This window comes from Tauraco erythrolophus, chromosome 13 (assembly GCF_009769465.1).
Source record: "Tauraco erythrolophus isolate bTauEry1 chromosome 13, bTauEry1.pri, whole genome shotgun sequence".
Classification (NCBI taxonomy): domain Eukaryota; kingdom Metazoa; phylum Chordata; class Aves; order Musophagiformes; family Musophagidae; genus Tauraco; species Tauraco erythrolophus.
Window position 1 is genome coordinate 23,622,928 of NC_141477.1, and position 27,616 is coordinate 23,650,543.

The window sequence follows — 27,616 nt, forward strand, 5'->3', positions numbered from 1 at the left end:
TGTGGCTCTTCAAAAGCAACCTCAATTCCAGCCGGCCCCCTTACATCTTCCCAAAGTACATCTCCATGTATCCAGCGGAACTCAAACCTGGGATCTTTGCCTGGGAAACTCAAGGTACAACGTCAAATGACAGAGAGTAAAACATCATCACCACTGTGCATTAGAAAAGCCGTTTAAAGTACCACATGCCGAAGTGACCAAACAGTTTCAAGCTAGCTTCGCTGCGGGTGCTGAGCGGCGCCGGGGGCTGCAGTCCTGCTCTGCTTCCCAAGCAGGTGCCTTCGGTCCCGGGAGCCGGCTCAGTCAGGGACGGTCCCAGCCGCGGTGCCGCTTCTTCCCTCCTGGAAAGGGCCCAGCTCTGCCAGAGACACGGGGGCCCGGGCTCCAAACGCCGCCTCTCAGCTGGCGGCTCTCCAAGGAAGAAACAAAAGCAGAAGAAAACGCCCGGCGGGACACGTGGGCTCACCGGGGCAGCCAGGACACCCCTTCCGCAGCAATGCTCCCTCTGCAGCCATCTCCAGCCCTCCACGGCCAGAAGGGACCACGCAAGGTTAGGGCTGGCTTTTGGGGCTGTTTGCACCGTCCAGCTCGGGGGCAAACTCCATCATGACCCTCCGAGCCAGCGGGTTTGTGGTCTTGAGCAGTTCAGCGGCGGATGGCCGAGTACCGGGGCTGGTTTTGCTGCTCTTCTTCTGGAGCAGGGCTTTAAAGTCTTCGTTCCTGCTGGAGGACTTCCCGGTGCTGCCCGCTGCTGCTGCCACTGGGGACTCGCTGGTCGGGGAGCCCAAAGTCTTTACGGGTGAGTGGGAGTTGGGCCGGCTGCCAAAGGTGTCACCAGGCTCTTTCCGCCCCAAGACCTTCCTCTTCGACCTGGGCATCAAAGTGACATGTGGTGAGAGCGGCCCCGGGTGGGAGGTGCCACGGCGCTGGATGGGGTGAGGTCCTGTAGCAAGGGGCACAATCCCGCCCGGCCACGGCTGTGCCCGCTCCACCGGGGCACAAGGACAACCCACACGTGGCAGGCGATGCACCCAACTTCTGGTAAACGCTCTCCTGGCAGCTGGGTCCGACCCACACCAAGGCTGATGGAGCAGTGGACCACCCCCCTGCCAGCTGGTGACCCACCATGGCCGCAGGCACGGCATGCTGAGCTCTGAAGCGCTCGAGGCAGCATCAGCCGGGCTGTCCCCCAGTGTGAGTGTCAGCCCCATTTAAGGTGTCATGGCAGGGACGACACTGTGCCCAGCCCTGTGACCGCAGCAGGATGCAGCCGGTGCCAGGGGCTGTGCCCACCCGGTGCCACGCACCAGCCCTACCTGTGGATCACGGTGAAGAGATCCTCCGTGGTGCGGGATGTCACGAACACATCGTCGTCCTCCTCTGCGATGGAGTCGGCCGTCTTGTCGCTGGCGAAGCTCTTCTCCTCCGTGCCACCCTCCACCGAGCTGCCTGCGGGCAGGGAGGAGAAGGCACCTGTCAGCCACCCTGTGTGGGCACGGGGGAGACCCCCTGTCCCTAGGGTGAGAGGGGTAGGAGTGGGGAGACCCTCACCTTGTTCTGACGCAGGGTCGCTGGCTTGTGCTGTGCCCAGCGCCTCCGGGGATGGCAGATCCTCAGCATCGGGGTTGCAGCACGTGGGGTCGGTGTCCAGCGTGATGATGGGGCTGGGGGTGGGCACCTGGTCCCCCGTGCCAGCTCCCCGCTGCACCAGGGCTGGGGTGAGCGGCAGGTAGAGCACGCTGGGCTTTTTGGGCACTGGTGGTGGCACCTTGGCCTTCCTCCGCTTCCCCTCGCCGGCACCGCCTCGCTCCAGCCGTGGCTCGTCCTCTGGGCTGCCCTGCGAGAGCCGCCGGGGTCCCGCCAGGGCCAGGGATGAGGGGGGCTCCCCCGGACCCCTCCTCAGCTCCCCTTTCCGCAGCACCACGAAACCGTCCTGCGGCAGCCCCTTCTCCTTGGCGGCAGCGCCCGGCGGGGACGTGGGGGACAGCGGACCCTCCTCCCGCAGAGCCGGGGGCTTGGGCAGGATGATGGGGGGCCGCTTGGCCAGTGGTGGCTTCTCCGCCACAGGCGGCTTCACCTTCCTCTCCGGCCCCGGGCAGGGGCCGCGTGCCGGCTCCTCGGCGAGCTCCGGGCCGTCGGCGTTGTCCTCCAGCTCCGAGCGGCTGATGGAGCGGAGGCGGACGGAGCGCAGGTCAGACTGCGTGACCACCGGCATGACGGGCGCGATGGGGCTGGTCTTCTGGGCCAGCTTGGTGCCGAAGGTGGAGTCGGAGTGGTGCCGGCTGACCTTGGTCTTCCCTTTCAGGGAGATCTTCAGCCCCGAGAGGTCGAGGTGGGCGGGCGGCGTGAGCGGCAGGTCGAAGGACAGCCTGGACTTGGGGCTCCTCTCCATGGGGGACATGGGGGGCAGCGAGGACTTCCTCTCAGGGACCAGCGGCCGCACCCGCACCTGGTGCGGCGAGTGCCCGAGGATGGCGGAGGTGGGGACGGTGGGGGTCGGCGTCTCCGACTGGCTAGAGTACCCGCTGGACGGGGACATGAGCCCCACGGGCCTGCCGGGGGACGAGGTCTTGAGGTCTGCCTCGGCGGAGAGCTGGGAGGGCGTCGTGGCCCTGGAGACGGAGGGGGACACGAGGGACTCGGAGCTGCCCCGCACCTTGGCGCACTCGACGGCCGTGGTCCCTGTGGCCGTGCTCGAGCTGGAGAGGGACCGGTAGGGATCGGCGGCCCTCCAGTCCCCGAGGTGCCACTGGCGGGGGGCAGCCGTGCCGTCGCTTTCCCTCCCTGCGCTGCCCTGGGGGTCAGTGTGCACCAGCCGGTGGCCCGGGGGCTCCGACGGGATGCACAGGCTCTTTGGTCGCTGGTCCTTGGGCAGTGCCGAGCCGAGCCCCGCGTCATCGTCGTGCCCCTCTTTAATGAGCGAGACGCTGCGCGTGGGCGGACAGGGCTTCTTCTTCGCCTTCTTGAGGGAGATGCTCTTGGAGCGCCGCCGCCGCTGCCCCTCCTGCTCCAGCCCCAGGGAGACGTTGTCGGTGCTGGTGCTGCCCTCGGAGCTGGCACTGGGGTAGCCCAGGGCGTAGTTGGCGCTGCCCCGCCGGGTCTCGGCGTACGCGATGTCCACGGAGCAGAGTGAGCCCGAGTCGGTGGGCACCGACAGCGACCGCTCGCGGAACCGACACCCTGCCCGATCCACCTCCAGCCGCGCCGGCTCCGCCGCCAGCTCCGGCTCCTCTTGGCTTCCTGGCAAGAAGTTCACTTTGGCTTCTCGGCCCTCGCACCTCTGGCCACCCCCGGAGGTGGGGGGGGACTCGGGCACTGTGCCAGAGAAGGAGCCGGGCCCGTTGCTGCCCACGTGCTCCTCCGTGGCGACGAAGAAGGAGGCGGTAGGGATGGGTGAGCCCAGGCTGGGCGACGGGCTGGAGCCACCCGGCGAGGCACAGGCGAGCCCCTTGCCCTGGCTGGTGGAAGGGCTGGGGGGGCTCGTGTAGCCCAGGGTGCCCCAGGGCGGGGGGAAGGGGGTGCCCGGCGGCCCGTTGCAGGTGCTGGCACAAGGGGTGGCTGCGCCGTCCATGGCGGCGGGTGGCTGGCAGCAGCGGGCCCCGAGGTCACTGAAAGTCTTCCTCAGTGGGGCAGAGAGGGGCTGGCGGGGGCTGATCTCCTGCGGCGCCTTCGCCCCGCTCGTGGCCTCAGGCACGAAGCTGCAGGAGAGCGACTCGGTGATGGGCGCACGGGCGTTGGATGTGGGGCCGTTGGTGCCACCTGCGAGGAGAGACACAGCGGGTGAGTGCCGTCCCGCTTTGCGCTCTGCCAGCGGGTTGCTGGCACGGCCCTGTCCCGTGTGCTGCGGTGCCAGGACTGGTCCCACCCCGTGACCAGTCTCTGGGGCTGCACTGCTGCCCAGGCATGGAACATGCCCAGGCAGACTGGAGGGGATGGATCGGCACCCTCTTGCCAGAGGCTCTTCTACCCCTGCCCTGGTGTGGCCACAGCCCAGCTGGGGACAGTCCCCAGCTGTTCCAACCCTTGAGCTTGGGACCTGTTGGCTGGGACGTGCCATGGACAACTCAGCAGCTGTGGCAGGAGTCTCTGTCCATGGGGACATCAGCCCCATGGTGACCAGAGTGCTGCCCCGATGCCGGCCCAGGGTGGGGATGCAGCTGGGTACCGCGAAGAGCAGGGCACAGCACCGCCGCCCGTGCTGGGGAGGGACGCGATGGCTCCTGGTGCCACCGCACCCAGAACAGCCTGGGTGGGGAAGGACAGGGGACCCTGCGCAGAGCACAGCCACCAGACCGGGGTGCCCAGGGCTGTGGTGGGTCGAGGTCTGCCCGTCTCCATGGGAGGAGCCGTGACATATTTTGGAGGTTTGACTGCTGTCCGGGAGAAAAACCTTCCTCCTACCCAGTGACATTCCCCCTGGTGCAGCTGGCGCCACGGCTTCTCCTCCTCCCGTCCCTACCTGCCTCCGGCAAGAGGCTGCCTCTGGTTTCTCTGTGCCGTCCATAGGGGACAGCACGACAACGCCCCCGCGCCCGGATTGCTGCTGTCCCCGTGGGGTCCAGCACCGGTGCGTGGCAGTGCCAGGAGCACCACGGGCACCCTCGGCTGCATGAGCACCCTCCGCATGCCGGTGCAGGCCAACTCGCCAGCCCTAGCACAGACCCAGGCAGGGTGCATGCCCACAGCCTCGGCACCCCGTGCGCGCACTCTGCCCGCAGCCAGGGACGGCGGGCATGGGGGAGGAGCTGCCTGAGCTGAGGCTGGGTGACTCCTGCCACCAGGAGACATTTCAGCGGCCTTCCTGCCCCGTAAGTGTGCAGGACCCCGACTTGGGGTGAAGGGGCCATCTCCGATGCCATGCCAGCCCCAGGGCCAGCCCGGCATCACCCGCGTGCCCAGCACCTTGGTGCTGCGGGAGGGAGCAGAGCTAGTGCGGTGGCCTCCACCTCCCCTTCGCCGGGGCATTCCCAGGGAGCCCCTCTGTGCCCAAGCTGGCTGCCAGCCTCGGGGGCAGCTCTGCCCACCGTCTGGGCAGCTCCGGCAGGTGGGACATGGAAGTGGCTGCGTGGTTCTTGCCGTCACCTTGGTCTCGCAGGGACAGGTTAGGGAATCCGATAATGGTCCGTCTACGCCGCAGGGTGGACTTGGGGTTGATGGCGGTCTCTGTGTTAAAGAGGGAGTGCCGAGCACCGGCGTGCCTGGCCGCGTGCTGCCCTGTAGCCAAAACAAACACGCTGTACGGCGGTGCCAGTGCCGGCAGGGGCTGCTGGGGCGGGGGCTCGGCCCTCTCCATCACTGGGGGTGCCCCGGCCCGGGGTGGGGACTGCAGGCAGGAACATGGGATGGCGATGCCGCAGATGGAGGTGGGATGCACGGAAAGCTGCGGAGCCCGGTCCCGCTCTGTGCGACAGGCTCTGGTGTGCGCCGGAGTGGCCAGACTCTGTGCCACCGGGCTTCGCTAATGGGGCCAGCATGCTGAGCCACACTGGGGACACGGGTGTGAGGAAGGGCAGGGAGAGGGACCAGCGTGGCACCGGCACAGCTCTCCATCAGGGAGGGAAAGGGCGGAAAGACCCTTCAGCAGATGCATCTGCTCAGCCACCAGCCTCGGGCTCCAACCGGGGGACAGAGTGTGGCTACTGGGAGCTGCAGCCCCGCAAGGACGGATGGACGGATGGACAGACAGACAGGTGAGACAGACTGGCGGCACGCAGCGCAGCGAGAGCCAAGGTGACAACAGAACCGGCCGGCTGGGCAGCGCGGCGCAAACAAGAGACCAGATGGCGGCGTGGCCGGTGGATCAAATGCACAAAGTTGCGGATGGCCGGAGAGATGGCTGGGAATGACAGATGCCAGTGTGGCCCTGCTGCCCCCTGCACTGCCCCTGGCACCCGCCTGGCCCCCTCCCTCTGCCTGGCACCCTGCCGCAGCCAGATGCTGGGGCACATCCCGCCCCTGGTGCTGGCACGGCACTGGGGCTGCCCTCCGCACCTCTGCCCCCGCTGCAGCGCGGGAGTGCTGCCCTACCCGAGACGTTGATGGGGATGACGTTGGTTTGGATAGAGCAGGACTGGTGCCACTGCTTCTCCTCCACAGTGGGCAGGGGGAAGGCCCTGCTCCACGCTGGCTGCTTGTCGGGGCTGGTGGGGAGGCTCAGGGGGGTGTCGGGCGGGTGAGCACCCAGCGCGGTCGTGCCGGCGGTCTCCTCTTCGGTCGCTCGCCGGCTTGGGGGCTGCGAGGAGAAAGGCAAGTGACCCACCAAAGGGATGAGGGTGGGACACGACCGGCCCCCCCGGCCCCGCTCCGCGCCCCGGCACTCACCATAAGCACGAACTCGAGGCGCTTGGCAGGCGGGGGTCGGGGCGATGGCTCCGGGGACGTGTCAGGGGGCAGGTGAGCAGCGGCGCGGAAGGTCTGCCCGGTGACCCTGCTCTCGGCGTACTGCTCCTCATACTCCTCTGCAAGAGGAACGGCGCCTGGGACCCAGCTCCAGCCCCTGGCTGCGGTGCAGGCTTTGCTCCCAGGGCAGGAGGGACATGGAGGCGCGGGCAGCTGCCCCCAGTCCCGTCCCTGGGCTGGCTCCCCGTTCCCGGGCTGGCTCCCCGTCCCTGCTCAACGCTGGCAGCCCAGGAGGTGGGGAAGGGAGACCCCCTGGAGCAACGCCAGGGCTAGGGGGTGCCAAGGTGGCGCTGGGGCCCCGGCAGCCTGCCCCGCTCCTCTCCGGGGCTGCCCGTGCAGGCGGTGGGTCCTGGGGGGAAGCAGAGCCAGCCAGGAGGGAACTCAGCGTCTCCCCATCCTGTAATTGTTGAGCTAATTAGTGCCGGTCGTCATGGCCTGGCGGAAAGCAGGTCTGCTCGGGCTGACTTAACGAGATTACGGGGCCGGGCTGCTGATCTCATCGGCGGCTGCAGAGCATCCAGCCCCGGCCGCGTGACGGCGCGGTTAAGAAATTGGAAGGAAACAAAATCAACGGCCACGCTGATCCGGTTAGACAGATCAGCAGCCGCTCATGGGCAGAACTGTGCCGCGGCGGGGCCAGCAGGCACCCCGGCAGCCAGTCTCGGCCCCCGTCGCTTTGCCGCTTGCGGCAGTGACTGAGGAGCAGGGATGGGAGAGGGGCTGCCGGAGGCGGGGACCCCCCGGGGACCCAACTGCGACACCTCGGGGAGGTCCGAGGAGCGGCTCGGACACATGCACACAGAGACGACCTCGCTGTCAGCACGGCGGTCACGCACCCAGGGCAGCACCCATCCCTGCCACCCTTGCCCAGCCCACCGCCGGCCCCCCGTGCCCCGCTACCTTGCAGCAAGCTCTGGAGGTTGAGCTGGGCCTCCTGGTGCAGCTGCTCCATGCCCGGCGGGCGCCCGGCCGCCAGGAAGACATTCACCGGCTGCTGCCATGCCAGCTTGGCGTGAGCACCTTTCTTGCTCTCGAGGTCCAGGTTAGAGGTGGCTGCGAGCGAGAGGGAGCAGAGTGAGAGGTAGGCAGGCGGGCGGCTCCCCCGCGAGCTGCCAGCTGGCGCCACATGGGCACAGCGCACTCATCCCGTCCTGGGTCTCTCCAGGGACATGAGGGCTGGGATGTGGCTGTCCCCTGCGCTGGCAAAGCCACCCAGGCAGCCTGCTGCCGCGTGGGACTGGGCCCCATCACTGCCGCCGCTGCGGTGCCAGGGGCTGGACACGGTCCCCATGGGCTGCCAGAACAAGCCGGGAAGGGAGCAGGGTGCAATTGCGGAAGGAAGGCAGCCCTGTTGTCCCGGGTGACTGCCCGGCCACTCCTGGGTGCAGGAAACGCCACACGCTCCGGTGAAGCAACCTCCTGGATGCAGAAGAGCAGAAGTTGCAACCGAAACGAGGGCGCGATGGGGACACGGCGCCTTTCGTCACGCGGTGCCAGCCCTCTCGGCGCGGTTAACGCACCCTGCCCTGGCGGTGGACGCCCAGCGAAGGGCTCCTGGGAAGGAAACCTCTGCCGTGATGGGCCAGGCGCTTGCCCAGACCCTCTGAAACACCCACACAAGTGGAAAAGTCCCCGGGAGAAGGATTTGGGCTCGCCAGGGAGCCGTGCTGGCAGCTGAGCAGTGCTCTGGCAAACAGGCTCTGCCACGGGAACTCATGCAGCCCCAGCACCTCCGCTCCGGAGCAGCGCTGGCCCCCAACGGATGTGGGTTTCCTACCCAGCGCGGTTTTGCACCGGAGCCAAGGGAGTGCCAGCAGCGGCACACTGCCTGTGAGCGCACCCGAGCCCGACCCGGGCAGGGAAGGCAGAGAGCGGGTTTGGGAGATTTAAACAGGGCGCTCATGGATGCCTGGGGTCTCATCCCTGGGGATTTACGGCTAATCCTTCTCCAGCTGCCCCTGGTGTGGGCAGAGGGACGACTGCTGTCAGGGCAGGACACAGGACACTGTGCCCGGTGTCACCCACCGCACTGGGGTCACCCCGGGGAGCAGGCTCCCACGTTCCTTCGCCCTGTCTGGTAACCGGGATGTTGCCACTCAGCAGCCAGCACGGCTTCACCCGCCGGCCCGCGGCCGACTCACATTTAGCAGGGGCGAGAGTGGGGTGCCAGGGGTGAGCGTGGCATGCCAGGGGCTGAGGGCTTCCTGGCAGTGCCAAGGGTGCGGGCAGGCTCTGCCCACATGCCCGTCCTCGTCCCCAGCGGTCGAGGCACTTTGTTACCAGCGCGACAAACACCTCCCCTCTGCCGCCCGCAGTGCGGGGCCGCGGGGTGCCTGTCCCTGCAAGCAGCCCACCGCCCCGCTGCCCGCGGCACCCTGCTTCGTGCTGCTGGCGATCACAGCGACAGCAGTGCCGACTCGCATGGCTGAAGGGTAACAGCCCCGAAATGGTGCCAGGCTCCCCAGCACACCCTGCACAACCATGTCCCCCTCTTCCTGCGGCGTTCGGTCAGCGGTGCCCCGGCTCAGCTGGCACCGCGTCCTGAGCATCCCCCCTGCTGCCCATGGGTGCCATCCTGCCCACCCTTCCCCCTCGCTCCGGCTGACGGAGCAGCAGAGCCCACACAACGCCCAGCACCCCAACGCGAGGTGCCACGTCCCCAGCCTAGTTACTTTTATAATTTGTGTTACCATAACGACGTGCCTTAACACCAGGCTTTTTTCTTTTTTTTTTTTCCCCCCTCCTTTAAATAATTTGACTCGTTTCCATATCAACCAAGAGGTGTCGGGGCGTGTGTGTGTGTGTGTGTGTGTGTGTAAACCACGCAGAGGCTTTGCCCGGCTGCGGAGCCCCAGCCCGGCGGGCAGTGCCACACAGCTGGGAATGAAGTTTCCCCAGCTCGGGGCGAGGGCAGGAGCCCCTTTTCCCGCACAGGGATGGGGCTTTTCCTCCTCTCGCCTCCCAGTTTGGTGCCTGCCTGGTGGCGATGCCCGGAGGGGCCGGGGGTCCTCGCAGAGGTGGCGGCAGAAGGAGCCCTGTGCCCGGTCTCTGGCTCACCCCCCGTGCCCAGTCGTCCCCCCGCAAACCTGACCCACTGGGCTGTAGGAAGGGAGCGGGGGGCACGGTGGGGTGAGCGGACCCCAGCCCCCCGACCCACTCTCTTTGGTGAGGTGGGGGCTCCGCTGCTGCCCCCTCCACTTCTGAGCGGACCTCAAGGGCGGACCCTGCACCCCGCATGGCTGCACCCCCTCCGCCAGCGCACACAGACCAGCCTCGGTGGGTGCCAACGCTCCTTGCCTTCTGCCCACGCAGCCCCCACCAACCCCCATCACAGACCCCGCAGCAGCTACGCGGCGTCCCCCCGAGACTCGGGGACACCCCCAAAGCACAGCCCCCGCCGTGGCCCCCCCACCTCCCCAAGCCACCCGGTGCCAGTGTCGTGCTGGGGGCAGCCCCCTGTCACCCCCCCTGGAGCCGTGGTACGGGAGCTTACCTCCGCAGCCTCGGCCCTGCTGCCGGGGCACCCCTGGGCACCCACCCTGTGGGCTCCAACCACGTGGGCAAACCGCAGCACCGGAACGCGGGGCCGCCCTGGGCGAAGCGGAAGCGTGCCCTGGCAGTGGCGAGGGGGGCCCAGCACCCTGCCCTGCCCGCGTGAGCTGCAGGCATGGAAGAGAGGGCAGCGTGGGCAGCTGGCGCTGGACAAAGTGGGAAAGGGCAGCGCAGGGTGGCCAGGGGGGGTCCCTGCCATATGGTGCCAGGAGCCACAGCCCAGCCCGTGGTGGGGGCTAAGGTGGCACCACTGGCAGCACTCTCCAGGGCCTGGCTGCCTTCGGAAGCAGCCTGGTGCAGGAGCAGGTTTGGGATGTCCGTGCACGCTGCAGCTGCCACCCGCATGCAGAGGGCTTGGGATGCCCCAGCCGAGCCGGAGAGCCTGGCGGGAGGACACGGCGGGAACGGCGCAGCCGGAGCAGAGCCCGCTGCCCTTGGCGGTGACCCTCCTGCCAGGCTTATCGGTGACAGCCTCAAAATACAAAGTGCCTCCAAGGGGGCCCCCACCCCGTGGCACATGCCTGCGGGAGCCAAAGGGCACCCTGGGAGCGCAGAGCCGGAGGGCTGGCTCCATCCCACCCACCCCCAGCACTCCTGATCTGAACCTGGCCAGCCTCGCTGCTGGGGGAAACTGAGGCATGGCAGGTATGGGGGCTCACCCAGCTCCCTGCAGGCGTCAATCCCCTCTCCCTGCTCCAGGCCTTGCAGAGGGGAGTGGGCAGCAGTGCCGGCTCTGCCCGCAGACGGGCACGGGCACAGGCACGGGCAGAGGCGTTAGCCACAGGCAGCCGGAGGCTGCTCCCCGCGTGTCCCCGTATCTCCCGGGGCGTCTGTCCCCTCTCAGGGCTGCAGGCTGGCAGCAGCAGGCTCTGCCTCCGCCCTGGGGCTGGAAGTGGGGGCAGAATCGCTGGCACGGTCCCTGCCAGGCTGCCTGGGCAGGGGTGTGAGCTGGCACCATCAGCCACAGCGGGGCTGTGACAACCATCAGTCGTACGGAGCGCGAGCTCCGGGCCTGGGATGCCACGGCTGCCGCGGGTGCGCGGGGAGCCGAAGCCACGGGGAGGCTGCTCCGAGGGGAGCTGACCCTGGGAGAGGAGCGTGCCCGCAGGACCCCAGCCGCAGAGCACAGAACACGTGCCCCCTGCCAGCATCTCCCTGAGCCCCCCGCTCCACACCACCATCCCTATTTACCGACTGCCCAGGCATCCCGGATCCACAGGGAGATGTTCGACAGAGCCATGGGGAGCCGCTTCAGTCCGGGCCGAAGCTCCCGTGAGATGATGCCTCTTGCTCGAGCTCACCACCAAACTTTTCCTTCTCAAGCTCGCTCCGAGCGAGCGGGAAGCGCCGGCGATGCAGACGGTGCCGCTCGGCCCCTCGCTGCCGATGCAGAGGTACCACGGGAGTGATGTAACGGCAGCGGCAGGCGATGCACCATTAGCAGAGCAGCCATGGCAACGGGTATCGGCACAGCGGCGAGGCAGCCGCCGCCGCCAGCGCACCGGAGGACGAGGGCTGCGAACTCGGGGGCCGAGATTGATCCCGGTAGCAACACAAACCCCGCCGGTAGGAGCCGACGTGCCACAGTGCCGGCAACAGATGCCGCCGGCATCGAGCAAGCGCCCCGGCCTGCTGCCGGCACCGCGACTGCTCGCTCCCAGCGCGTGCGGCTCGATGACATTCCCCGTGGTACGGAGCCAAAGCGCCCGCTGCTCTGCGATGAGCGGAGAGGAAGAGAAAAGAGCAAACAGCGGGAGCTGGCAGCGGCTGCAGAAAGCGCCTCCTGTCCCAAGCTCACCCCCCGCTGAACTCAGACCCGCCGGTCCAGCTGTCCCGCCAGGATGCGGAGCGGCATCCGCACGTGCGGCAGCTCCGGAGCCGGATGCCCGCCCAGGTCCGAACGCCGTCCCGAAGCGACGCCCCACTGAACGTCCACAAACCCAGTGCCGCAAGGGAGCGTGGCTCCCTGCCGGACCTGCCCACCTCGCCGCAAGCGCTTGCCGTGCAGGGCTGGAGCGTGCCCAAGACGAGCCCTCGTCGGGATGGCCAATGTACTGTGCCCTGTCCAAATCCGGACCCTTCCCAGGACGTTGCCCCTCTGTTAGGCATCTTGCGGCGCCACCCCCGAGCCCTCAGCGAGGCAGGGCCACCCTTACGGACGTTTGACCTGCTGGTGGTTGAGGCCGGAGGGGCTGGAAGGTTTTTAGGGGGGTTCCCACACCAGGACCCCGATGTTGCCCTGCACAGCACATCTGTGTGCTCCGCGCAGATGCCCGTGGGGCAGGACCGTGGGGCACTGAGGAATACCACCCTGCTACACCGAGTCTGCCGGAGGCTCTTGGCTCTTCTTGCTCTCCCTGTTTCACAGGCAATCAGCAGATTTTTTACTGACGGCAGATAACGGCACTGCAGAAGCTGCTGGTGCAGGGGGTGGGTTTGGCAGCTGTAAGGGTCACTCAGCTCATGGGGAGAGGCTGGATTGTTTGAGAAGTTTCTACTAAAACCACCAGAAGCAAAACAGTCCATTATGTCAGCGTCCATCAGTAGGGCTCAGAGTCATCAGCGTGCTAAGGCGCTCTGGCTGCCTGGCCCTGTGATGAGATCTGGTAAGACAGATAAAAGCCCTCTTTCTCCAGCCAAGTCCTGTGATCCATCATCACCTTCACCTCATGCCTTGTGTACTGGAGGGGACGCGTGTGCTCCCTACAGATGGTGTCAGCTGTGACCCCACACAGACAGGCCGGAGCCTCCCACGGTGGGGTGCGTGGAGTGCCCTGCCACGGTGGCAGCAGGGTGGCTGCCAGTCAAAGTCCCTGTGAGCTGTGGCACTGCTGCCCTGGACTCCGGCAGGGCTGGAGGGTGGGGAGCGGGTGGGGGACACTGGTGAAACGCCGCTCTGGGTACGTTTGGCTCTGGCAACACCAGTTGGGACCCTGTCGGGGCGTTCTGGCAGGCAGGCGAGGCACGCGTGCTGCAGGGAGGACTTGGCCAGTGAGCCCGGCACAGGAGGAGCCCTGGCGTGCCATCCGCCTGTGCTGCGGGGACAGGAACCGCTCGTGGCCGCGCTCGCAGCGGGGCTTGGCCTGGCACCACTGCCGGCCGAGATGAACTCACGCTGCTCCCTGCCAAGGGGCAGAGAGCCACCGCTCCCGAGGACGGAACAGCTTTGGGCTGGGCCACGGGTGCCCTCATCACCCTGAGCCTCACCAGACCCCGGCCCCTGCCGCGAGCCACCAGCCATGGGCAGCAGGATTGGACCCCTCGGAGCCCTCCTGCCAGCTCCGCCGCGGCTCCCCGGCAGCCTTCCTCCTTGTGTCACAACCTTCGCTCTCACCCGCTTCCCAGCCAAAAAAACAGGCACGAGCCTTGCCAGAGAGCCTCAGGAAACCTGGCACGGCAACCTGCCAGCCCCAGCCCCAGCCTTGGCACCCTGGCACAGCATCGCCATGCACCGCGGCCAAGGGCACCCCCAGGCACGGGGCGGCCACCCGCTCCCTTCCCTGGGCAATGTCCCCAGTGTGGCTGGAACTGTCCAGTGGCACACGGATGCCCGGGACAGTGCCCACAGCCCTCCCGGGCGCACGGGCTGCCTGTGCCGGCGAGGCTGCAGCCCCTTGCCGGGCTGGGGTGCTTCCAGGAAAGCACCATTTCCCCTGTGCCCGGCTGGTTTTACACTCTGCGGGGCTGGGACAATGCAAGGAAGTGGCCCGCGAGGGGAACGCGGCCAGGCCCCAGGACAAAGGGGCCCAAGACATGAAATCAGCCACAGCAGGAGCGATGGCGAGCGCAGGGAGAGCAGCGGCTGACTGCGAGGTTATGTCGACCCACGGTCCCGCGGTCCCCAGTCCCACCCCCACCAGCAAACGAGAGCCACCAGAAGGGTACAGCACCACGCGGCTGGGCAGGATCTGTCCCAGCGGGGCTCAGCCCCAGCCTGAGGAGTGGGATGCGCAGGCAGGGGGGTTCTGTGCTCCTCTCACTTTGTCAGAGAGCAAAGAATGTCACCATGGATTTAAAAGGGAAGGGGACATGGCACGGTCGAGGCCAGGCTGGGAAAGGTGCAACAAGACCCACATTGCCAGGCAGCACCGACCCCACGGCTATGGCACAGCCTCTGGAGACAGGAGCCTCTGCATCCCCGTGCCCGACAGCTCACGCCAACCTGGGGTCTTGCCCTGCAGAGCAAGGGCACCTGCAAACTCCACCACCCTTGCTGCCTGCCCCTGCCCACGCTGCCCGCCCCTGCCCGCGCTGCCCGCCTTACCTGCCCGGTGCCAGGGTGCCAGGAGCCACTCTGCTTTGGCCATGGCTGTGGGTGCAGGCAGGAGGGTGCTCGTTCCCGCTACCTGGGAGCCCTTGCTTCAAAAACAGGCTGAGAGACGCGGGGTTCCTCCGCCTTCGCCGCCCGCGGCCGCTCCAGCCCGCAGGGAGAGAGGAAGCGACCAGGAACTGGCTGTTTGAGTCAGCGCCGCAGCCCATTGTCCCGGCCCCGGCCCCTCTTCCTTCCCCGCCACCGGCCCGCGGAGCCATGGCGGAGGGGCCGTGGTTTTGCGCAGCCCGTCCTCTGCCCACCCACCCTTCCAGGTCTGGCTGGAGGGTCTCGTCCCCCTCCGTACATCCCTGCAGGGCACAGAGAGGGGACGGGGTCCTGGCCATGGCAAGGACAGGCTGGGCTCCTCCCGGCTGAGTGGAGTCATGAAGCCAAAACATCCCCCCGCCACGTCCAGAGCAGCGACCGGCACCATCCGAAAGCCACAAGTGACTTGGGGGGCCACCAGCGCGTGCTGCCTCGTCCCCCCAGCAGAGCACGGCTGCTCCAGCATGTCCAAGCTGGAGTGGCCATCAGCATCCTCACCTGGAACTCCGTGCCCTGGAGCCTGCTGCTCCCCCAGCCTCCCAGCACCTACTTGCTAAAAAAAGTGGGGGGGCCCTCTGGGTGCACCTGACTTTGCCCTGGAAGCTCCAACAGCCCCCAGAGCTTCCTGTCACTTCGGCTCCTTCCAAGAGCCGCGAGCAGCAGCTCCTCGGGGACCACTTCCCAGCACCCCGGGGCTTTGCAAAGCCCATCATCCTGCTTTTCCCGGAGGACAAAGGCCCCTGGGAGCCAGGAGCGCAGCGGAGACGGGAACGCAGCCCCGAGCCCTGCCTTACTGTGGGAAGCAGCTTTGGGACTGGCGGGGCAGCGCGGGCAGCACGCGCCTCGCTGGGGGCTGGCACCATCCACCCCCATGCCAGGCACCCAGCCATGCCGCAGACCCAAACCACGGGATGGGTAACAGACGGCAGATACCAGCAGAGTTCCTTTTCCCCCTGGCAGCCTGGGCAGCACTCGCACACAACTCTGACAGATGCCCCAATGGCCAGTGCTTCTTCTGGGACCCTGTCCCGCAGTTACGGCACCAGCCGACGATGGGTGCAATAAGTGGAGAGCTGCCTCCCAGCCCCACCAGAGCAATGGGCACAGAGACTTGCCAACTCATCACATCAGTTCCAGCAGCCTACAGGCGTGCTGCCGTCTCCAAACCCCTCCGAACACCACCACACTCACGCACAACCATCCTGGGCTCAGGAGCAGCCGCCCCGGCTCATCCGATGGGCAGGGAAGGGGTGCGGGGGGATGTGAGCCCCCACCCGCGTTAGAGGACCATCAAAGACTGGCATCAGCCAAGCGGGCAGAGCCAGGGCTCGCACGCCCCAGACTCACGCGGCCTTTCCCAGCCCATGGGGACATGAGGAAGGCTGGATTTTAGTGATCAGGGATGGCAGCGTAAGGACCCCTCTGTGGGCTGCCCTGCGCACAGGGCGGAAGAATGATCCTGCCTGAGATGAGCCAAGATCCTCCTGGTACGGCGGGTCCTTGCCCTCCTCGTCCCACCCTGCCAGTGACCCAGACCCACCGCAGGGCTGCTGCTTATCAAGTTCCAGCTCCCTCCCCTCAGCAGATAAGCTCCAGCCGGGACCTGACGCCGCCTCTCCGCAAGGAAGCCTGCGTGCAGCTGCTCAGGAATGCCCCAGCCATTGAGGTCCCAGCAGCCCCAAGCCCAAACCGCCCAGGAGCACCCAAGTATTCTCCCAGCCTCACGCCCAAGGTGAGTTTTGAGCTCTCCAGTGCCCAGCCCCATTCCTCTCTGCTCCCAGCAGCCAGACACCGCTCCGCCATCTCCCCAGGGGAGGCCAGGCACTGGGATGAAGATCCATTGGAGATCTCCAGGCTGGCGGGGAGATGTGTCCTGCGCCCGAGGACACAGATGAATCAGCTTTGGTGCGAGGGTGGCCTTGCAAACCCCCCTTGGGCCCTTCCCGGGAAGGTGATCTGCAGCTCCCAAGAATCCCTTTGATGATGCAGAAGTGTGACTACCTCCCGTCCCACTCCGGGCTGCACTGGACAGTTGCAAGGGTGGGAGAGGCGGGCTGGGCGCGGGCCAGCGTCCCGCGGCCCCCTCTGAGCCCAGCGTCCAGCCACTGCCCACCTCCCATGCCCCGTGAGCCAAAGGCGATGTGCTGGGTACCGACTGGCACAGCATCCTTCATCCCTCAGGACCCACCAGATCAGCATCCCTCCTGTCCCCCCACGCAACCCCAAAGCTCTTTTGCCCCGTTTTGGTCCTTTCCAACAACCGCTACAGCAGCGGCTGCAAAATTAGACAGAGACAGGCTGTGCTTCCACCCCCTCTGCCCGCTAATTATTAAGCTGTGACAGTTTCTTGGGCTGTGACAATCACCCCCCATTTTCTTGCAGATTCTAAGCAATTTTCCCGAGGTGTCTCCCAGGGCTGGCAGATCCCTGCTGCTGCCCGCACCACCATGTCCCAGCTCTCGAGTCAGCAGCCAGGCAAAGGGCGGTGGGTGCAGGAGCAGAGGCCAGCAGACCCCGGCACGCCGTGCGCTGGGGCACCAGGAGCTGGGGCAGACCCCAGCCCCCTGGGTCTTCTGGCATTTCCAGGAGCTGGGCTGGGTCGGGGAGGGGAGCCCGAGTCCCGGGTGTCTGGAAAGGGCTGCTGAACTGCCTGGGCCAGCCAGGTGGGGAGCGACCAGACAGGTCCTGCTTGTTCGACCCACCTTTTTCGAGGGCACCTGTGCTCGGCTGCCCGCTCCCGCTCTGGGGGAGCCCTCCGCTTGCCCTGCTCCCCCCAAACGCCCCACACACATTTGCAGGGCTTTCTGCCTTCCTTAGATAATTCGTGGTAGGAGGCCCCTCAGAGACACCCACCACATTCATGATGGGTGGGAGAAGGGGGATGGGGATGCGGGGGGCTATGCAGGCAGGGGCTCCCTGCCTGGCCAGGACCCAGCTCTAGGTCCAGCGAGTGCAGGGCTGGCTCCCCGCACCTTGGGGCTGATCCTGCTGCCTGGGGATGGCTGCCCATCATTGGAGCTGGCTCCCTGCTGCTTGGAGCTGGCTCCCCATAGCCTGGGGCTGGCTCCTGCTGCCCTGGGCTGGCTCCCCATGGTCGGAGCTGGCTCCCCGCTGCCCTGGGCTGGCTCCCCGCTGCCCTGGGCTGGCTCCTCGCTGCCCTAGGCTGGCTCCTGCTGCCCTGGGCTGGCTCCCCATGGTCGGAGCTGGCTCCCCGCTGCCCTGGGCTGGCTCCTCGCTGCCCTAGGCTGGCTCCTCGCTGTCCTGGGCTGGCTCCCCGCTGCCCTGGGCTGGCTCCTCGCTGCCCTGGGCTGGCTCCCCGCTGCCCTGGGCTGGCTCCCCACGGTCGGAGCTGGCTCCCCACAGCTCGGGGTGAGGGTCAGCACCTGTTCCACGCACCGGGGGACCGTGGTGGGCCCCACCGCGAACCCCATCCCTCTCCGACCCCGCCAGCGAGGCCAAGCCTCAGCTGGAGGTCACCTCTGCCCGCGTCCTCCAAGCGACCCAAAGGGGCCGGGGCCCCGGGGGGGGCCGCGGCAGAGGCCGAGCCTCCCCCTCCCCTGCAGCTGCTGCCTCCGGCTCCATCCCAGCCCGCGGGGCCGGGGGCAGCGCGGGGTGCGGGTCCGGTCCCGCCCCGTCCCGTCCCCCGGTACCTGTTGCTGAGCGCATCCTGCCCCGCCGCTGGCTGCGCGGCGCCTTCCGCTGCGCGTTGCCCATCCTCCGCCGCGGCTCGCCCGGCCCAGGTGGTCACAGCGCCGCCGCCCCCGGGCCGCTCCCCGCCGGCTCCAGGCCTCCCCCGCCGCCGGGCCCGCCGCGCCGCGCGGGGAGGAGCCGCCGGGCCGGGCCGGGCCGAGCCCCGCCGGGCCGCATCGCATCGCACCGCACCGGCCGCCCTCCTCCCCGCCGCATCGGCGCGGCCGCCGCCGGCCCGACCGCCCCCTCGGAGCCCGCCCGCCGCCGCCGCCGCCGCCGCCGCGCCGGGGCCGCCGAGCCGCCGCGCTGCCGAGCGGGGCCCAATGGCGGCTGCTGCGGGGGGCGGACGGGGGCAGCGCGGGCGGGAGGCTGGGGGCGGCGGGGGCTGGGCGGCCCCCGCGGGGTGATGGGGCTGGGTGGGGGGTTCTGGGGCTGGGAAGTCCCTGCGGGATGATGGAGGTGGGTGCGGGGGTTCTGGGGCTGGGCAGCCCCCGTGGGGTGATGGGGCTGGGTGGGGGGTCCTGGGGCTGGGCAGCCCCCGCGGGGTGATGGAGATGGCTGGGGGACCCGAGGCTGGTCCTGTGGGGTGGGGGGCTGAGCAGGGGACGGATGCAGGCAAGAGGGCAGGGAACACGGCACCCCGAGAGGAGCTTGGGCCATGCACTGGTGCAGGAGGAGACAGGAGGGTGTGGGGTGAGATTTGAGGCTGGCACCCTGTGGGGAAAACCTGTGTGAGAGCCATGGGACACTGCATGAGCCAGGCCTGGGGGTGATGGGGTCTCTGGTAGGAGAAACAGGGGCGTCTCTGGCTGCCAGCACTGCCAGGAGCCCCATCCCTGGCACTGAGCATCCCAGGCAGTGCCACATCTGCACAAGGCTGAGCTGCACTTGGGGACCCCCCAACCAGAGCACTGCACACCTGGATCAACTATTGCCCTTGGGCTCCTTTCCCCAGCCCAAACCTCACCACATCCCTCTGAGGGGGGAACAAACTACTGCTAGGTCAGGGGAAACTTGCTCCATGTGCCCTGGCCTCCAGCGAGCGCACAGCCCTTTGCACCCGGGAGCCAGAGGTACTGGGTGATGGCTCAGCCCAGCCGCTCCATCCCAGGCCGGAGCATCCCTTACATGCCGAAGCTCAGCATCCACGCAGCGACAGAAAGGACCAGAAAGCACTGGGAGGTTGTTATGGAAACAGCCACAAATTGGATCAGTACTTGGCGCAAGAAGCGGTTTGTGTGACTGATGTGGGAGCAGGTGGGTGTGACAGCTGCAGCGGTGCGGGGGCCCTGCTGTGGCACCCCCGGCTCCTGTGCCCTGTGCTGTGCCCCCGTGCTGGGGCAGGGCTGCGGCAGCGCCTCGGCTCTCCGGGACAGCCCGCAACGGGGCCGCAGCAGGAGCTGCCGGCAGCGCAGGTGTACTCCCACCTCGCCCCGGCCTCCGTGCGCTCCCCGGAAGATGAAAGACTGATGCGAGCCTGGGGTGGTTTGCAGAAATGCCATCGAGAAAATATTTTCTCCCGTTCCCCCAAGCCCCCAGCCAAGCCAAGGCACGTGGTGTCGAGCCCCAGACCCCACGTCCTCCTTCGAGCCCTGTGGGCGCACGCGGCGCCCCTGCGCTTCCCCAGCTGCGCGCTTCTTGCAGCCTGAGCCAGCTCCCTGCGACGGGGCCTGCGAAGCAGGAGGGTGCGAGCGGCCAAGTGCACCCCGGTGTGCCCCCGCCACCCGCTGCCGCCGTGGAGTCGGGGAAAAGCCGGCGCTGGTGGCTCCGTTGGCCCCGGGCACGGGGAGCGGCTCAGCTCTCCGTTTGCAGAGCAGCCCCTCTCCTGGCGGAGACGGCAGCTTCTCCGAAGAAGCCAGAGATGCTCGCGGAGCCGACGAGCTGATTCTCTTCTGGCCGAGAGACCGTGTTAAAAAATACCGCCCGGGGAGGCAGATGGGCTCGTTGGAGAACAAGGCGCGGGGCCGGGGGGAGCGGGGCCAGGGCTGCCCGGCCCCGCACAGGCACCGCGGGTCGCTCCCGGGGCCGCGTCGGACCCTCGGGGTCCCACGTCCCGGCGGAGCCGGTGCCAGGTCGGGCACGGGCACCGACAGCGTCCCGGCCGGGCTGGGGGCACAGCCCGGGCCGCGGAGCCCCGCGGGCGGCAGCCGCTCCGCTCGCCCCCGGCCGCGGGCTCCCGCCCCCCGGAGCTGCCGGCAGCGGCTGCGGAGCGGGGCCGAAACTGCCGTGCCACCTCGTGTCCCCTCCGGGTTCTGCATTCCTGGGATTCCTCCAGTGCAGCAACATATTTCCGTGCTCCCGGGAGCTGCACCGGGACAAACCCCTCCTCGCTGGGACAGGGTACTGCCGGCGGTGCCCGCTGTGCTCCCGGTTCACCACGGCAGCCTGGCTCCCACCGAGCAGCCACAACCTTGCCACCCCCCGGAGCCCCTCGTTCAGCCGTGCAGGGGGTGGGCACGTTGCGGGTGCAGGTGCTGCAAGGGGTTGCACCAGTGCACCAGCCCCACACGCTCATGCCTCAGCTCAGCATCACGGTGCCCAGCTGGCTCATGGCCGTGCCACGGCCAGGCTCTTCTCCAGGCTCCGCACCGCTGCTCTGGCCCCCCTCAGCTGCTCAGGGGAGGAAAAACACACGGTGGGCCCAGCAACGGGGTCCTGTGACGGCCACCGTGCCACCCGCACAGACAAGCTGTGAGGCCTCTGCTGCCCACGCAAAGGTCGAGCCCAGGGGACATGGAGACCCTGGCCCTGGTCACTCCAACAACCTGCACCTGCCCCCCCGCCCCCCGACAGCCTCCTCTGGCTTGGGAAAACTAAACACACCCCCCAAACGGCTGTGCCAGAGAACCAGCGCAGACCCGGACTGCCACCATGTGCCATGATGCCATCACTAGTTTGTGTCATTTAGGAGCCTGTCGTGGGAGACATGGGGTGCAAGGCATGGCACTGGCATCCCTCCCCGCATGGCCACTGGGTCCCCCAGTGCCTCTGCCCACAACGGCAGGAGGTGGGCAGCAGTGCAGGGCCACATGGGCACCTTCCTCCCAACCGGGGATGCCCCCCGCCCCAGCCCGAGCGGGTGGGGAGGAAGAGGAGGGACACATCCAGCCCTAGGGCTGGACGTGGGCACTGCCCAGGGAGTGGTGGGCACTGCATCCCCACCGAGGGGCTCTGCCCACCATCACCATCGGTGCATCCTGGCACTGCGAGCCCTCGTGTGACAGGCGGCGAGGTGCCCAACTGGCCCCATCCTGCCATCCCCATCACTCAGCACGTGCGGGCAGGAGCCAGAAGGAGCCAAGCAGGTGGCTCTGCCAGCCCCGGCCATGCGGGTGAGCCCTGGGGCTGCCCGCTGCCAGCACCCACCTTTGGAGATGGCCGCCCGTCCCATGCCGCACACCCTCTGCGCTCCCTGTCCTCATCCTGCAGTGCTGCCAGCCCCCTCCCTGGAGTCCAGCAGGCGGGAAGGAGGATAAAACTTCTACGTACCCAGTGCTGCCTCCTCCTTTTCCTCTTCTTTCAGGAACCACGGGGGAATGAAGGCTGCCCTGCGCCCCACCGGCTGCTCCGAACCCCCATGGGCACTTGCGGGGTGAGCTGGCGGCCATGCCGGCCGGGAGCCGGGAACGGCCGCGGCGCCAACTCCGCCGCTCGCTCGCTGCTAACGCTAACTCGATCCAGGTTTGCTGGGAGAAAAGCTGGATGGAAATGCTTCTCCCACCCCAGCCCAGGCCCTTCTTAAAGATATAGCTACACATCCCTGCTGCGGATGCCAGAGCCACGGAGACGGAGTGGGGCCGGAGCGTCCCAACAGCATGTCCCACGCAGCACGGCTGCCAGCTGGCATCCCGCCGACAGGCCTCGGGAGCCGCAACGAGGGGTGAGAGCAGCCTGTGTGGAGCGCTGGCGGCACGGATCCCGACACCCACTGCAAGTGCCGGAGCCCCTCGGCTCTGCAACAGGCACACGCGTGCACGCTCAGACACGTACAGACACGTAAGCACAGGCGCGAGGATGGCGTTTGCCCTGTGCCAGGGTTACAGGGTGCCCTGCTGAACCCATCCTCCTGTCTGGCCATGGGGATGCTGAGGCAGGATCTGAGCTCACGCTGGGGCTGTGCTGGTCGGTATGGAATGTGGACGGTGACCCGAGGTGCCAGGAAGGGAGGAAAACAGCCGCTACCACCATCGCCTGGTTAACTGGGGGAATTAGCTTGTGCTCCACACAGCTGCTTCGATCTGCCATCATCAGATTCACTCGAGGGGCTAAAGACCCACTCCCGCTCCCCGTACTGCCCACCACGCTCAGCCTCCCCCCACCACCGGGCAGCTCCCCTACAGCTCCTGTGACCAGCTGTCAGCCCCGTCCTGCTGTGCCAGGCTGGCCGCTGCACTGGGGGCCAGGGCTCTGGCAGAAGGGAGCCGGTCACCCTGGCGTGCCGGCGGGTACTCACCCAGAGCAGCGCACGTGCTGCTGCCGGTGCCCGAAGCGCCAGCCTGCTCCCCCTCCAGTGGCATCTTGGTGCCCGTGGTGGGTAGCTGTCCTCGCTGCCAGGCACGAGCGCAGAAGGAGGGCGGTGGAGCTCACTGGCATGGGCAAGACGAAGAAGAGCCGATTCTCCCCGCCAGCATACTTGGCCTGTTCAGCGCCGTGCCAGCTCTCACTCAATCCAGGCTTTGTGCTGCCAGCAAATGGCCCTGTGCGTGCGCAGTGGCCAACATGCTGCCAGGCCCCGTGCCAGCGGCTGCAGGGTGCTGGGTATGGCCAGCGGACACAGTGCTGGGGAGCATGGACCATGCTGGGAGCTGGATACGACTCCCCAAGGGATTGATGGGTTCTAAGCAGCCAGGAGAGGTCCCCCACCCCATGCCCACCAGGATCGAAGCAGTGGGTGCCCAGCACACACAGGACTGGCATGTGAGAGCCCTCAGTGGTATTCGGGCTGTGCTGAGCAGTGCCGGGCACAGCCACAGCCCCCCCTGGGTGGCAGCAATGCCACAGGACACGCCTCGGGGGACAGCGAGGGCTGGGCGAGAGACTCTGGGACATGAGGGGCTGAGGGGGAGGACGCTGGTCTGGGGGTGCTGCGGGGTTTGGGAGCAGGACATGTTGCTGGCGGCTCACATCGGCATCCCCTCCCTACGCTGTGGCTGTCCCCACAAGGTGGCCGAGGGCATGGGCAGGTGGGCAGCACAGAGCTAGCTGGCTCCCATGGGTGCTAGAGTGTCACCAGCCGGGCACCCCACTTGCTTTGCCAGCCCCGCTGTGCCCCAGCCCCGATGCCACGGCAGCCCAGTGCTGCCAGCACTCCCGAAATCCCCGCTCGCTGGGAGCCAGGGCTTGGGCTTTGGACGTGGTGCAGGGCCATGGGGTGCCCTGAACCCGCCAGCACCTTGCCCTGTGCCCCACACAGGGTCGTGACGGGGCTCACAGCACGTGTTTTCGGAGCATGGCGCTCAGCCCGCTACGGACGGTGTCGGCCAGCGCGGCTCCGGGTGGGAGATGTGCTTGGCCCATCCGCCCGCCTTTCGCCAGCCACTCCTGCCGACGGCTCCTGTTCAGAGCGAGGGGGCGGCCCCCGCTCCCCTCCTCTGGCAGCTGCAGCCACCCATCCCAGCCTCGGGCAGCTTCCCACCTCCCGAGGCAGCCCTGGGGCAGCTGCGCTCTCCCCTCCGACGCTGAAATCGCCGCTGGTTTAGAAAAAAGCGGGCAGAGAAAACACCTTGGAGGTGGGTTCACACGGGTGGGGTGGGTCCCTGGGGCTGTGGCTGCAGCCCCATCCCCGGTCCCTGGCAGCAGCTCTGCTCCGAGGGACAGCGCAGCCACCCCAGCCTGGCAGGACACTCCAGCAAGTCAGCAAGGGTTCTTTTTCTTTCTTCTATTTTTTTTTAAACCAGTGACTGCACCCAGGGGAAAAGGTCCATGCCAGCCCTTACCCACCCAGGGAGGAGAGAGGTGGGTGGCGGGCGCGGGGGGCAGCAGCCCCTGGGGCTGGCTGAGGGCTCTGCCTGTCTCCACGGCTGGTCTCAAGACGAAGGCTGGGAGGTCAGGGGACGGCGAACGCTGCATATTTTGGCAAGAGCAGTAAACAGCTCCTCCTGCCAGCACAGCCAGGGCTTCTTCCAGAGAACCATCCCCACAGCTCTTCAGGGACGAGGGTTTAAACAGCCCTCAGCGCCAGGCCCCCATCCTCTCCTTTGCTGAGATTTACTTCTGGAGCCGCTGGGTCCTGAGCCGGGTTCAGTGCCACCTCCCAAGACATGGCCATACCAAGGGAAGTGGGATGGGGAGCCTGCTCCCCGCTCTGCCCTCGGCCACAGCGGGACCCCCGCGCTCAGCCCCAGCATCCTCACCTCCACGCTCCGAGGGAGGCAGCAACATGGAGCTGCGGCCGGCGGGCAGGATGGGCCCCGCTCCCCAGGGACAGACACGCACCCTCCTCGCTCTCACGCAACTGCCGGTGAATAAGAGCAAAGGAATCCGACAGCCCTTGGCTGCCGTCTCGCGCTGGAAACAACCACGCTGCCTCGTCGGACTAAGCACTCCCCCGGCCCTTGGTGGTGCGATTCCCTCGTCTGGCAGCAACGCTGCTACGCCAGCATCTCCCATCCTGATGAGGAAGACAAGGCAGCTCCCACCAGCTCACAGCCTCCGGACAGACGGACAGACATGTCCTGCTGCACAGCGGTGACCTGAGCTCCCGAGCCGTGGGGCTTCCCTCGCCAGCGACTCTTCGCCCACGGCTTTTGGATCCCTTCAACCAGCCTGGGAGGGACCAAAGCCAGGAAAAGGCTCCTGACCCAACTGAGGATGCCAAAAACTTGGAGCTGAAGTGCCACGAGGACCATCCTTGGGAAGGGCAAACCACCACAGGCCAACCTGAGCTGAAGCGAGCTGGGCTGTTCTGGGCTGGTCAGCTGACCCCACACCGTGCCTGCCCCCACACCATGCGGCTGAGGTTTCCTCACCGGGGTTTGGCAACGCCTGGTCCATCACCTTCCTCACAAGATGCTCGAGCCGGCTGCAACGTCACCCAGACCCCACCGGCTGCCTGAAGGCTACACCAAGGAGCATCTGGTGCTGGGTGATGTCCTTGCGTCTCCCAGGGACAAGACAGGGTTCTAGTCCAGTTTAAGAGGAGAAAAGTTATTTTTGCCATTGGATCCTCTTCGAGAAACAGAAATGAAGAGAAAAAACCCAAACCCAAACCCCAAGCGGAGTGTTAAGCGTCTGCTCCTCACTCAAGGGACTCCGTGCGGTGCCGCAGCTCGGTGCGAAGCTCCCGCGCAGCCTCGGGCTGTCTCCGCTCTCCCCACAGTGCTGGGGGCTGGGGGATGCAAGGAGCTCCCGTCCTCCAGAGACACGAACCGTTCCCCCGCGACAGGCTGGTGCTGGAGCTCTTAGGAAAACAAACAGCAACCGCAACTGCTATCGGAATTTTGTTCTTACCCTAAATAAAGAGTTCAGTAAAGCTGGAGGCTCCCGCATCCCTCTGGCTGCAGGAACAGTGGTGGTGGATGGATGAGGAGCCGGGGAGAAATGCAAAACCCGCCAAGTCTCTGTGCTGCCGGAGCAGGGGTGAAGGGAGTTGTGGTGGGCACGGCTCCGCTTGCTTTACCCCACTCTGGCTATTCCCACAAAAAACGCAAAGCATTTTGATCACCACGCACCGATCCCCCACCATGCTGCCAGCTCGGAGCCCTCCCTGCACCTCTGCACACGCGCACGCTCGCGGGGGGCTGCAGCACGGCGGGACTATTTGCCCGCTGCATCGCGCAGCCCGCTCACAGCTACCTGTGATGTTGCTCCACAAGAAACTCCAGGCACCAACACGCAGCCAAAAACACAACCCGGGGACTACAACCTCCACCTGCCTGCAGCAGCGGCTGCCCCTCGCCCCCCTCGCCCCCACACCGTCCCCCCCTGCCTTCCACAGCCCCTACGGCAGCACATGAGGCTCCTGCAGCCACCAAGAGCGTTCCCAACCTGCGGGCCTGATGCAGGTGGTGAGGGACCATCTGGTCACCGTCACAGCCAACTCCTCCTCCAGGACACAGCGGTCCAGCGCGTCGGGTGATGACGCTGCGGGGTTTGGCCCCGCACTGGTGCGGTGCATGGGCCAGCTCGGGCGACTGTGGTACCTCCGTGTCCCCTCATTTCTCCACCGACCGATGCACGGGACAGCAGGAGCTTCTCACCTTGATAATGGATTTACTCCACTGGTATTTGCAAGAGCAGCACATCTCCCGGGCCGAGGCCGAGCGTTCCGCTTGCTCCCTGCACCCCGGAGGCTGGCTGCGAGGGTCTGCCAGTCGTTTCCCACGGCTCCGGGCAGACGAAGCAGCGGAACGGTGCTCGCAAGGAGCTTTGCAGAAAGCACCAGAGACACGAGCTGTGCCGAGGGCCTGAGAAACGGGCAGCACTTCTGGGGAAAATGTGCTTCAACAACACTCCCCTCCCGCCCTGCAAAGCCTTCTAAAATAAACTTTTATAAACAATTCCAAAACGAGCTTATTTTAAGCTCCTCTGAAAACAGGCTGCCCGCTCCTGACCCGGCACAGCAGCCTGTGCCAAACCGAAACGCTTGAAACGGGAAGCGCAAGGAGTCCAGGCAAAGCCAAACCGCGCTCGCTGCCAGGAGGGACGAGCAGCCAGGACACCCCGGCTGCAGCTTGTCATCTTCCCCGGCCGCACACAAGCCCCAGCGGCAGCCGCTCCGCAGCCACACACCGGCTGGAAGCACAGCAAGGGGACGGGCACCTCGGCCCCCCGCCCCGGGACGGGGGTGAAGCGCCCCGGGCACGGGCAGCGGCGCGGACCAGCCCTCGCGTCCCCGCTGTCCCGGAGCGCCTGGAACGAAACGGCCGCCGGTAATCGGGGACGCAGCGTGAAACGCGCGCTTGGCCGGCGGCCTGGAAAATGCCCACGGTGTGCGGGAAAATAAAGGGCAGGCAGAGGGAAAGGCTGCTGCTGAGCTGTCCCCGCCTCACCCCACGGCGAGAGGCCGGCACGCTTCCCCAGCCGGCTCCCGCTACCGGGCCGAAACGGCTTCGCGGCGGCACCGCCGCTCCCCAGCCGCCCCGTTCCCCGCCGCCGCGACGGAGGGAAACGGGACCTCGACAGCAGGAGCCGGCGCGGGTCAGCCGCCCCGGAGAGGCGACGCGGGGAATCCGGCGGGGACCACGTCGGGGGAACCGCGGCCGAGCCCCCCCCTGCACCGAGGAGGGGAGACGGGACCCTCTCGGAGCGCGACGCAGCCCCGACGGGGACACACCCCGCCCGCGCGTCCCGCCCGGGGCCGGGGGACCCAGGGAGCCCCCCGAGGGCACCCGGCGGGGCGGGGGTCGCCTTACCTGGGGCAGCGCTCGCCCCGCGCAGCGGCCGGCCCCGCAGCAGCGCCTGGAGGCGGGCGGCCCGGCGGTGCAGCCGCCCGGTGCGGCGACCGAGCGCCAGGACGTGGCCCTCGATGTCTCCCAGGAGGGCGAGCGAGTGGCCGCAGAGGTCGGCGAGCTGCCGGAGCAGGGTGAGGGCCGCCCGGCTGCAGACGTCCCGCAGCTCGGCCAGCGGCACCGCCGACCCGCCCCGCCGCGCCACCACGCTCCGCTTGTAGAACGGCAT

The 27,616-nt window shown here is 67.4% G+C and overlaps 1 protein-coding gene across 3 annotated transcripts; it reads right to left on the reverse strand.

Annotated features, from left to right (window-relative positions):
• Positions 1-551: 551 nt before the first annotated feature.
• Positions 552-27,616, reverse strand: LOC147527948 (NHS-like protein 2). Of its 3 annotated transcripts, XM_086619776.1 has the most exons (9): positions 27,390-27,616; positions 17,959-17,975; positions 7,300-7,452; positions 6,322-6,458; positions 6,028-6,232; positions 5,083-5,214; positions 1,552-3,759; positions 1,317-1,449; positions 552-870 (listed from the first exon to the last, which is right to left on the reverse strand). In XM_086619776.1, exons 1-9 carry the CDS (start codon positions 27,614-27,616, stop codon positions 552-554), a joined length of 3,531 nt encoding a protein of 1,176 aa, XP_086475902.1. The 3 variants fall into 3 exon arrangements, with proteins under 3 accessions (XP_086475902.1, XP_086475901.1, XP_086475900.1); XM_086619775.1 differs by lacking the exon at positions 17,959-17,975 and having other exon boundaries at positions 27,352-27,616; XM_086619774.1 differs by lacking the exon at positions 17,959-17,975 and having other exon boundaries at positions 1,317-1,473; positions 27,352-27,616.

Bases quoted from the DNA above. Each gene is read 5' to 3' on its own strand.
- LOC147527948 (XM_086619774.1), bottom strand. From the start codon at position 27,616: ATGCCGTTCTACAAGCGGAGCGTGGTGGCGCGGCGGGGCGGGTCGGCG. The intron at 5,215-6,027 runs GTAGGGCAGCAC...TTTTGGCTACAG, and splicing joins CATCCCCATCAACGTCTCGG to GGCAGCACGCGGCCAGGCAC. The intron at 871-1,316 runs GTAGGGCTGGTG...TTTGATGCCCAG, and splicing joins CTCTTCACCGTGATCCACAG to GTCGAAGAGGAAGGTCTTGG.